Source organism: Genypterus blacodes, unplaced genomic scaffold (genome assembly GCF_046128005.1).
Source record: "Genypterus blacodes isolate CSIRO-AG114 ecotype Tasmania unplaced genomic scaffold, CSIRO-AGI_Gbla_v1 ptg000270l_1, whole genome shotgun sequence".
Lineage (NCBI taxonomy): Eukaryota > Metazoa > Chordata > Actinopteri > Ophidiiformes > Ophidiidae > Genypterus > Genypterus blacodes.
In genome coordinates, this window is record NW_027467061.1 from 1 (window position 1) to 11,289 (window position 11,289).

At 51.7% G+C, this 11,289-nt stretch overlaps 1 protein-coding gene across 1 annotated transcript; it reads right to left on the minus strand.

Annotated features, from left to right (window-relative positions):
- Positions 1 to 4,319: 4,319 nt before the first annotated feature.
- Positions 4,320 to 10,581, minus strand: LOC143017138 (mothers against decapentaplegic homolog 7-like). Its single transcript, XM_076171792.1, has 3 exons — positions 8,998 to 10,581; positions 8,121 to 8,174; positions 4,320 to 4,688 (listed from the first exon to the last, which is right to left on the minus strand). The coding sequence occupies exons 1-3, from the start codon at positions 9,461 to 9,463 to the stop codon at positions 4,477 to 4,479; spliced, it is 732 nt and encodes a 243-aa protein (XP_076027907.1). The 5' UTR covers positions 9,464 to 10,581; the 3' UTR covers positions 4,320 to 4,476.
- Between the last annotated feature and the right edge of the window lie 708 nt (positions 10,582 to 11,289).

Genomic DNA, 11,289 nt, shown 5'->3' on the forward strand with positions numbered 1-11,289 from the left:
CACACACACACACACACACACACACACAACCATCCCCTGCAGCCCAGATTTCCCAGGGTGACAGGATAAATAAACAGCGGCTAGTTGGATGTGTGGTGCCAGGCAGCCATGATGTCATCAGCTCACTTTTACAGACACACACACACACACACGCACGCAAGTCGAAAAGATCACCCGTAGGCTCCGTATCTCTCTCTCACACACACACACACACACACACACACACACGGATGGATGGACAGACAAGCAGAACAATCAGCCACATTGTTGTGTCGCCAGGATGCCGTGGGAACTACACAACAACGCAAAACATGACGAAACACACAGGCGGGGAACAACCAGTAGAGCCAGTCCAGTGCAGACTGTGTGTGTGTGTGTGTGTCTGTGTGTGCTTTTGTTGCTCTGTTCCAAAGAAAAGATGTTATTAATAATTATGCATGTATGTGCGTGTGTGTATGTGTTGTTGTTTGTCATAGGGATGTGACTGCTGACAGATTCTGTCGCCTAATAAGATGAAAGAGACGTCTCTGTGCCGCACACACACACACACACACACACGCCAGCATGCACGGACACACACATTCTTCCAGGCTAAGTTAAAAAAAAAAAAAAAGGAAAAGACAAACCGACTCCACATGAATGAGCAGGCTGGAGGGGAGGAGACAGCAGGACACACACACACACACACACACACACACGCACACACACACACAGCTCTTTCTCTCTCTCTCTCTCTCAAACCCACTGCCACAGAGTGACTGCAAACCAAAACAATGTTCATCTTGTTCTGGGCTTCCCTCCAGCTTTGGCCCGGAGCCAAATGGACGAAGCCCACCACTCAATCAGCCGAGCCGCTAATGTGGGCAAACTCACTCCACCGCGCTTTAAAGCTCCATGCAACGCTGCACTCCCATACGTGTGCGTGTGTGTGTGTGTGTGTGTATATATACGTATATGTACCCGCCAATCTGGGGAGAATCTAAAGCAAAAACCCCAAACATGTTGACACGCCATCATTCCTCCTCCCTCTCTCTCTCTCTCTCTCTCTCTCTCTCTCTCTCTCTCTCTCTCTCCTCTCTCTCTCTCCATCCCTGAGCTGTTTTTCTGATTTGCGCAGCATAATGACACAGGGCGGGGAGGCGGAGGGCAGCCAAACCCCCCCCCCCCCCCCCCCCACCTCCCAAAAAAATGGCCTCCCCTTGCCAAAAGGCGGCTTTGGCTGCCGCGCGAAGAGAGGAAGTGGGGAGTAATGAGAGATCCTGGCCCCGGCACGGAGCGGCCCCGGCTCCTCCGCGCCGCTCCGCTCCGCTGGGCTCAAACGCGCCAGCCTTCCTCCAAATTACAGAGAAACAGAGAGAGAGAGAGAGAGAGAGAGAGAGAGAGAGAGGAGAAGGAGAGCCCGCCGGCCATCTCTCCCTCCACCCAAAGCCGCCATCTTCTCTCTCTCTCTCTTCATCAAGAGGAAACAAAGCAAAATGACCCCTGAAAATGAGTTTTTGGGACAGACTACCTCTCTTCTGTCTCTCTCTCTCTCTCTCCCTCTCTCTCTCTCTCTCCTCCTTGCTCGTTGTCTCCAGTGTTTGTTTTCCCGTTAAGGAGGCCGCTCGGCTGCCGCCCCGTCCGCTCGCCTTTTCCTCAAAGACATGAAGTCATATCCTGCGCGGCCCTTTCCTCTCCCCGCTAACCCAAACAAGGCAGGAATGCTGAGAGGGAGAGGGAGGGGGAGAGAGAGAGAGAGAGAGAGAGAGAGAAGGTGCTCTGTTTTGGAGCTTTCTCTGTCATTCTGAAGAAGGTAAGATGTCATTCCTGCCTCCTATCGACTGGGCTCTCTGATAAACAGCTTCAAAACGCCGTCCTCTCACCGGGGACGCACCGGAACAATGTCCCTGTTTCTTTCTTTGGGGGCCGATCGGAGCGACGGGAGAACTAGTTTGATTTAATGAGCCGAGGTGCCACAGCCAGACTAAATTTAATCTCTGTCAGTGCCCTGGTGTAGGTTATACCTCCGTCTGATTCACCGGATGACTAATTGACTGGCTGGAGGGGCCGGCCGACTGTCTGTGGAGCCGCTGGTGTAAGAATACGACTCGGCCTAAATTTAACCTGCGGCGGGGAGGAAGCGCCTGTGTGACAGTCGGCCGTGTGCCAGGGCTCGCACCAGGTCATTCTATCTGCCTGCCTGTGTGTGTGGGACTGTGTGTGCGCCCAGTGTGAGTGTATGTGTGTGTGTGCATACATGTCACCGCAGCCTGACTGGATCGCCTTACACGCAGGCACTCCGGGTCAGTCCCCCATGGCACCGGCGAGTAGGCGATGCTACCAACTGTACACACACCAACGCTACAAGTCCAGTGAGAGGAGACTACAGTATGACCCGGCACCGAGAACCCAACCGTGCAGAATCCGGTTTCAAGCGCGAGAAACACCTGAAACGGAGACGCGTAGATTCTGACTCCTTCCAAGTCCAACACCTACTCCCAGCACGTCTGCTCTCTTGTGCGCGAACCTCCGCCCCGGCTCAAACCGGGAGCAGCAGCAGCAGCACCCCCCCCCCACCTCCCCACCCCTCCACTCCACCCCACCCCCTCTTCCCCAAACAGCACCCGAGCCCTCAGTTCATCAACTCCAGGCCTCCAGCCATCCACCCCCCCTCTCCTTTTCCTGCTCTCTGCTCTGTTCCAAGCCCGATGACGTGAGCCAGCAAGAGGAGCTTTGGAGCTGGTAGCCTGGCAGGCAGCCTAGTTTGCATTTGCGCTCGTCGCTGTCGCAGTTCACTTAACCGCCTGGCTTCCAGAGGCCGCGTGTAAAAAAGACGGGAGTGGGAATTGTGGCTGGAATTGGGCGGAGAAGGATGATGTTATTATCTCTACAGTCGCCTCGTGGGCTCCGGTGATGCCCAAACGTTTTAACTTTTACACAACGCGGGACAAGGACGGCTCGACTTCTTGCCGTCTTCACCCTCATTCCCTTCCCTCCTTCTGCCACTCTGTAAATACGTCTGGAGCAGAACATAAAAAGGGCAGAGCGAGGTGAATTAGAAGGTCGGCAGCGGGCCTCTGGGAGAGCCATGTTTCTTTTGTCAGGGCCCCAGAGGGGTGGGAGGGAGCCGGCGCAGAGGAGGTGAGGGAGGGGGAGAGAGAGAGTCAGTGGGGGGCGAGAGAGGAAGGAATGGAGACGCTTTTTTCCCCCCTTCTTCTGGGGCGAAGAGGGCCGGCGCAGAGCTTCAGCTTCAGCTTCATCCGTCCAGCTCGCTTACTGAGGAGGCCCATTCACTAAAACATGCTGGACGCTGCCGCCGTGTCATCCTCGCCAGGAAGGAAAGAGGAAGGGGGGGGGGGTTTGTGTACGCCTTACAGGGGACGAAGAGGAAGAGGAGGAGGGAGTAGGGGGGGGGGGCTTGTAAGACTCTGGTTCTTTGGTTTCACAGTTTGCACTGGGTCTGAAAGGTGTGTTTAGTTAATGCACAGAGGGAGAGGAGTTCAGCGTCCATCTGAGGGACTGGAGGGGGGGGTCAGAGGTCACGGGGTTAAAAGGGAGCGAGCTGGGGGGAGGGGGGGAGGAGAGAAGAGGCACCAATAACGTTGTCTATCCACTCTTATAGGCACTGCTACAATCTCTTCCCCCATCTAAAGACACACACACACACACACACACACACACACATACACACACGGAGGCAGGCGGTCTACCCTCCACCCCAGCCGGCTCCCACCCCCCGAGCGCCAAACAAAAGGGGGGGGTGAGAGGGAGGGGGGCGGGCAGCGAACACCAACTGACATAAAACAGGCTTTAAAGGCCGAGTAATGAGAACCATCTGAGGCTCAAGGAGAGCAGAGAACAACACTGAGCAATCACAGGCAGAGGAGAACAAACTCTCTCTCAGACACACACACACACACACACACAGACACCGTCTTATTCTGTAGCCTACGGACACGGCGGCGCTGGGTAAAAAAATCCAACGCCGCCAAAGGGGATTGAGGGAGAGAGCTGAGGAAGCCAGAAACACCTCTGCAAGGGAGAGATGGGAAAGAGAAGAGAGAGAGAGAGAGAGAGAGAGAGAGGGGAGAGAGAGAAAGAAGCCTGTGTCTCTCCCGAGTCCACAGGAGAGTTACCCGTCCACAAAGACATCCTGTACGCACAAACACACCCAAACAAACACTCGCACATCAACCCTGGCGTCTCTTTGCGGCCCCCTTTTTCCTGCTTTTCCATTTCTGGTTCTCCTCACAATGCCGCACGCACAAACAGTCCCGGTTGTTGTCTTCCATTACGACACAACGCGGCGGCGGCGAGAGGATGAGACGGAATTAAGAGAGGCGAAGGGGGCGAGGATGGGGAGAAGAGAGGAGCGTTGTTCAAAGAGCCAGGAGGGAAGGAATTTATGTGGAAGTGGGAGAGAAACACGGCGCTCGCCTTCACTCCCTGTTTTATTACAGAGGGGAAGCAGGGGCCCCCACAATCATTGCCTCATCATCATGAGCCGAGGAGTGGGGGGTTGAACGTTTGGACGGAACAGAGACGCAATGAGAGAAACAGAAAAGAGCAGAGGAAGTAACGTGAATGAAGAGGGAGGTGGAGTAGAACGAGAGGAGAGGAAGTGGTGAGATGTTTACCTGAAAGCCCCACAGGGGCCGAGTATGTGGTTCCCCCAGTATCACTGGATGAAGGTCCAGAGTCTGGAGAATCTGCAGGAAGGAGACAGGGAGACTTACTATTAGTACTCTGTGTGTGTGTGTGTGTGTGTGTGTGTGTGTGTGTGTGTGTGTGTGTGTGTGTGTGTGTGTGTGTGTGTGTGTGTGTTTGCGTGCCGGGCGAAAAGGCAAAGCAGCAGCTGCGAGGCCGTCAATCACTCCGAGTGAAATCAATGCCTAATGAAGACACTGACGACGAGGCTCCTCACACACGCACACGCAGAGCAGAAGACTTACAGAGGAGGGTTTCTTACACCCCCTGATAATCCCCCATAATCCACTGCTTCAGGAGGAACATTAGCCCCTGCATCTCATTGCAGACTCGGCTGGTGACCTGGAAAGAGCAACGTCTTCCTTCTCTCTCTCTCTCTCTCTCTGCTTAATGACTGACTGAGGCGATGGTGTGGATGTGGAGAAGCTTGATCTCTGCTTGGCACGCAGGTAGAAGATTACAGGTGCAGATACCAGAGGCCTGCCATTCCCTTTTTTTTTAACAACCGCCAAATAGTGCGATCCCCCTGCCTTCCAGAGGCTTCTAGGGGGCTACACCATCTTTGTTTGTGTCTACGTGTGGCTGCCTGGTTCACTTATGGAGGGTTTTTTTTGGCAGGATACACTCCATCATAGCCAAAACAATGGAGGCAGACAGAACTTAGAAAGGCAGCCACCAAAGCTCTGCACTGTAAATTTTCTTTATGGGGCACTAGCAGGCAGAAGCAGCCTCTCTCTTTATTCCTCCTTCGTTCTCTCTCTCTCTCTCTCTCTCTCTGTGTCTGTGTGTGTGTGTGTGTGTGTGTGTGTGTGGGTGTGTGTGTGTGTGTGTGGGGTGTGTGTGGGTGTGTGTGTGTATCTGCATAACAAACTCTCTCCAGGACTTGTAATGCAGACTAGTTTCAACACGACACCTGAACGAAGCGCTAACAAAACCGCAGTGTGACGAGCCGAGCCGAGCAGAGCAGAGCGGAGCAGAGCAGAGCCAAGCAGAGCGGCCGGGGGCAGAGCGGCACAGAGCCGAGCTGAGAGCAGAGCGGCTCACTGGGCTGCAGAGCTGCCGGTAGTTTGGTATTCACTAATGATACATTCCTGTCACTGCACGTCAACGCCAAGCTACACCTTCCATCAAGACGAGCAGCGTCTGCGGTCAAACCCCCTCACCGTCTGAATTACAACACCAGGGGAAGGTTTCTAACGACGACACTGCGAGACACACACACACACCTGTTCCTGTCGCACTCAGTGATGCATAACCCACATGACTTTATTCTGAGGAACCTATAATTTAGGTTTGAATACGTAAGGGTTCAATTTTGCATTTAATCCAGCGATGTTGGGTTTATGAGTTGCACGAGGGGGGGAAAGCTGGTCAGTCGTGAAAAAACCCAAAAGGAGTGACGCACACAAACACACACACACACACAGAGGAGGACGGTGTTTGTGTGGAAGGATAATTCCACGCCTCGGCTAACGGATCGTCTCGTCGGGGCCTCCCGCTCGACCACGCAAAGCTGCAGCGGCTATAAAGTCGTAAAGAAATAGCAACTGAGGCGGTTTTACAGCGAGCTCGCCACCCTGCCCTGTCCGGACGCAGCCTGCGCCGCTGTGGCCGCAGTTACGAGATGCACGGGCGAGAGCACCGCCACAGCACTGCCTCGCTTTCATTGGCTGCCAGCAGCCAGCCCCGGTCTCCCAGGCAACAGTTCACAGCTGACCGCAGGGACTTGAGGGGGCATCAGAGAGAACGAGAGAGGCAGTGTGTGTGTGTGTGTGTGAGAGAGAGAGAGAGAGAGAGAGAGAGAGAGAGAGAGAGAGAGAGAGAGAGAGAGAGAGAGAGAGAGGAGAGAGAGAGAGAGAGAGAGAGAGAGAGAGAGAGAGAGAGAGAGAGAGAGAGAGAGAGAGAGAAGAGAGAGGAGAGAGAGAGAGGAACAGTGTTTGATTTACACAGCATTTCCCAGCAGAAACAAGGTGGCGTTCAGGTTCCTCTGATACTGACAGACACACTGACACATAAGAGCCAAAGTCCTGCCGTCTCTCTGTTCCAGCACTTTGAGTTAATCCGTGCTGCTCTTCTACAAAGGCTCATATGGTGCAAATATAATGTGCATATTGCAGAGAGAGTTGATAACCTTTAGTATAGGGAAGGAAAACAGAAGCAGAGCGGCGAATGAACGCACACAGAAAGCTGATATCTGCTCTCTCTGCTGCCAAACACTGGATTTCTGCAATTCACACATTCACGCCAATTGAAGCGTTTTCATTTTGTCCCTTTGCTTCCCGCTTGCATTTCTTTATTCATTGCTTTTTTTCCCTCTCCCCCAGAAGGCTTCACGTCTCCGTACACGGCCACAAAACAATTATGAAGGGGAGCAGCAGGAGCGATGTGCTGTAAATCCTCTCATTTTAGTTTCAACTCTCTCTCTCTCTCTCTCTCTCTCGCTATGGCTACACATATGTGGGTGTGTGTAAATTTCAACTGTCTGAGGAATAAGGCGACAATCAGAGAGGGAGGGGGGAAGAGAGAGAGGGAGAGAGAGAGCGAGGGAGGGAGAGAGACCTTTGAAGAACCACAGCTGCAGCTGCTATGACTTCCTATTGTTTCCACTCACTGAAAGCCACTTTCTCCTCCTCGCTGACTGACTGACTGCTCATTGTTTTCACTCCCGAGCTTTTTCCTGCACTTCGCTCTGCAAACCGAGGGGTAAACGCAAAGGACGGAGGGAGTGAAAAAGAGAGAGAGAGACCAAAATAGACCCAGACTTGATCTATCCATTCATATCTTTGTCACTCAGCGGCGGCGGCAGAGAGGAACTCTTGTAAACCGTCAATGGAGCTGTGGCACTAAGACTGAAAACGGTGTATACACACACACTCATACACACACTCTGGATGGTGACACCCCTTGTAGCCTTCGCCCTTTATCTGTTGATTAATTCAGCTGATAAAAAAGCTTGCAGGCTCCAGAGACGCCACCGCCGCCACTGTCTGTCTCTCTGCGGTGCAATTCACAACAGACAGACAGGCAAACTCGCACACAAACAAAACAAGTGTACACCCATACACCCCCCTCCCTCCCTCCCACCCACGCGCTCGCACACACACACCCACACAGAGCTATGCCAATGGTGAAGTGCCACTCAGTCTATAGCAAGCTGGTATCTCAACTTTGTGCTGCTTTGCCCTGGACGCCAGCCATGCTATAACTGCCCAGCCAGCCAGGCGTGCCACTCCACCGCTATCATAAATCACAACATAACGTGGAGCTGTTTCCGGCCCACACACACACACCCACACACCCACCCATACAAATGCACTGTAGAGGCAAACGTCATCGCACTTGGGATTGTGTTCATGTGTAAAAATAGACATGTCTCCCTTTTGAAATGGGACTGGATCATGTGGAATCATCATATGTGTCAAATCCAAACTCACCTGGTGGTTTAAGATAGTCCATGGGGTAGCGAGAATATGGAGGAGGAGGAGACTCTGTGTGTGGGAGAGCAAAAAAAAAGCAAAAGCATGAGAGGGAGAAGAGAGAACAAAAAACAGTGGAAAGATGTAAAACTCAGAGATAAGAGTTGTCATTCTTCAGGGGAGGAGAGAGAGAGAGAGAGAGAGAGAGAGAGAGAGAGAGAGAGAGAGAGAGAGGTTTGTGTCTGTCAGCCCAGCCGGTGGAAGCACTGAGGGCCGGGCGGCTATTGCCTTTCATTGGCAGGCAGATAAACAGGGGGCCGCCTGGCGCCAGCAGGGCCTCTATCAGCGTCTAGGGCAAACTGAGATACGGGCCTCTTTTGGCCCGGGACACCGAGCACACACACACACATACACACACGCACACACACAGGGCTGGAAACTTCAGCGTGGAAAAAAAAGACTGTTAAGCGGCTGGATGAGCCTGTGTACTTTGTATATCCGATTGTGAAGTGCTTAAAAAATAAAATAATAATAAAACAGCCCGATGCACTGCAGACTAAACAGCTGCTTTTAAGTGCTTGGTACGGAGAGTTCTATAAAAACTAAAATAAGACATAAAGCCTTCATTAACATAGATACAGTCGCTGTAAACATTCCCACAATTCAGAAATATGAAGACTTGGCCCTGACTTTTAATTGGCACACCGGTCAAGTTTAACCTTATGGAAACTTAAGACCACGGTGCCAAGAGGTGTGATGTCCTTTGAATTAGGGCTTCGTTGGTCCAACAAGGATGTTGTAATGCTATTGACACACCGACAGTGACTTCAGTTTGAACTCGACTACACGATGGTAACACTTTCAGGCTGTATTTATTACTTAAAAAGGAGCTTACCGAGTTCACACAGCCTGCTCATGTGGTGCGGGTTGCAGCAAACGAGCTCTGGGTTAATTTTCCCGTAGGATTCACAGCAAGACAGCCTCTTCAGCTCCGAGGAATGCCTGAGGTCCGGCCACCTGAACACTTTGTAGAGCAGCATGGGGAGAGAGTAAGACTGTTGACCCACTTTGGCGTCCACTTTGCCGGGCAGGAGCAAGCAGGGGCTTCGGGCACCCCCCTTCGACTCCACCGCCTGCAAAAGCACCTCTAATTGTTTTTCTTTGATCTTTTTCAGTATCGAGTGGGTCAACGCCTTCAATTCAGCCTCCGACCCGGCGTTGGACTTGGCCACCTTTGTCGTTTTGCCCATGCAGCAGCCCCCAGAGCCATGCGTCCCTCTATCCGCCTCTCCGTCGCCCTCCACGGGCGCACGGCTCCTCCAGAGTCGCCGGACGAGCCCCGATCGTTTGGTCCTAAACATGCGGGACGAAGAGAGGGTTCCCCGGCTAAAAAACGAGCATGGTGTCCGCAAATCATGAAGATTCCGGGATACGAGTCCAGGCAGTGACAAGCAGCCTGAGATAATACGGTGGAAAAACTGCGAGCTGGAGAAACAGAGGGAATCTGTAGCATACGCCAGTCTACTGCAGGACTAGATCTCCGAAAACCAGTCCAGGGTTACAGGACAGTCCGCTCTGCCTTCTGTTGGAGGAGCAACCATCACCTTTGGGTGGCTTAAAAAAAAACAATGTAACAGTTTATAACGGCAGGGAAACGTTGGATACTTGCGCTCTTTGCTACAGCAGCAGCAGCAGCATGTAGCCTGAACGTGTTTCAATGATTCACTTGGTGATGTGCAGCCCGGGATTTGACCCCCTTTCTAAAAAAACGATTATTTTTTTTCACTGAACAAACACTGTCAAAACATGTCTACAAACACACATTTTTGCTGCGTTTTTGAATTTGCACAATCTCCGGGGGGAGCGATTGAGCCTAAACGCGTTCACAGTTATCCCATGAAAAACCGAAAGCTCGACCCCCGCCGTCTTCAAGAGCATTAATCCACACACACACACAAAAAATCCTCGCTCAGACGGCGCCGGGTAAAAGGCTCGACCGAGGCTTTGGTTGGAAGCTTTCGATCGGGATCTGGTCTTAATACGCCGCCGGTTCCGGTCTGCAGTGAGTGTGATCTTCGGGGAAACGCAGACTGGAATGAACCTCGTCCATGGATCCAAGAAGAAGAAGAGCGAGCAAATCCACGATCAGGTCTAAACCCCCCGAGTTGAGTTCCGTTTGAAAGCACACAGAGAGAGAGAGGGCGAGAAAGAGAGAGAGACCCTCAGGTTACGTCCACGAATCGAGCCTCGTTAATCTATATAGTCGGACAAAAATCCGTCGTGGTGAAATAATCCCAGGAAAAACTCGGATCTCGCACTGAAGTTTGCCCGTGTCCGAGTGTGTGGAGGACTAGAGAGCCGGCGAGTGTTCCTCTCAGTGGGGGGAGAGGCTTGTGTGTGTTAGTGAGGCGGATGGCTCGGGTGCCCTTGCTCCCTCCGTCTCCAGTCTCCAGTGCGCATTGACGCGCCCGGTCACGTGTGTGTCTAGACACCCTGTCGCTTAAAAGAAATGTGATTGTGTTGCGCAAACAACAGATCAAGTAGAGCACACAGGCACACGCACACGCACACACACAAGCACGAACACACACACACGAAAGAGAAAGAGAGAGAAAATGATAGAAGAGTAGGAAAGTGGACGTTTTCCGTGCAAAGAAGTTGACAGATTGTAACGTTGAGAAAGCTGGAAAAGTCAGCAACACACACACACACACGCACAGAGGGAAGACGTGTTCAATGTTAAATGACTGTTAAAACAATTCAAATAAAAAAATGATCTAAATTTCCAGTTTTTTTATCCTCTGATCCAATCAAAGGCCTGAAATAAATACAAACTTTTTTTTTTTTTTTTTTTTTTTTATGTTTTACATTAAATGTGTAGCTTCGTACTGAATCAGATTCATATGGAGGATGCATGAGTGCTAAGATCCCTGTAATAAAGCTATAAATCAGTCAGACAGATCCAGACTTTCCACCTCTTCCCTATAAATAAAACAGCTTCACTTTGTCAGACTTTCTATTTGAACTTATTGACATTTGATTGTTACATTCCTTTGTCCAGTGTTTGATGTGTGATGTTCTCTGGAAGATATTACAGATAAAACATTAAACACTAGTGCCACCAAATAACTTACAGGTGGATTTGTAGTGCTTGATAGTAAGTGTTAGGGGTTGGGGGCTTGGGGGT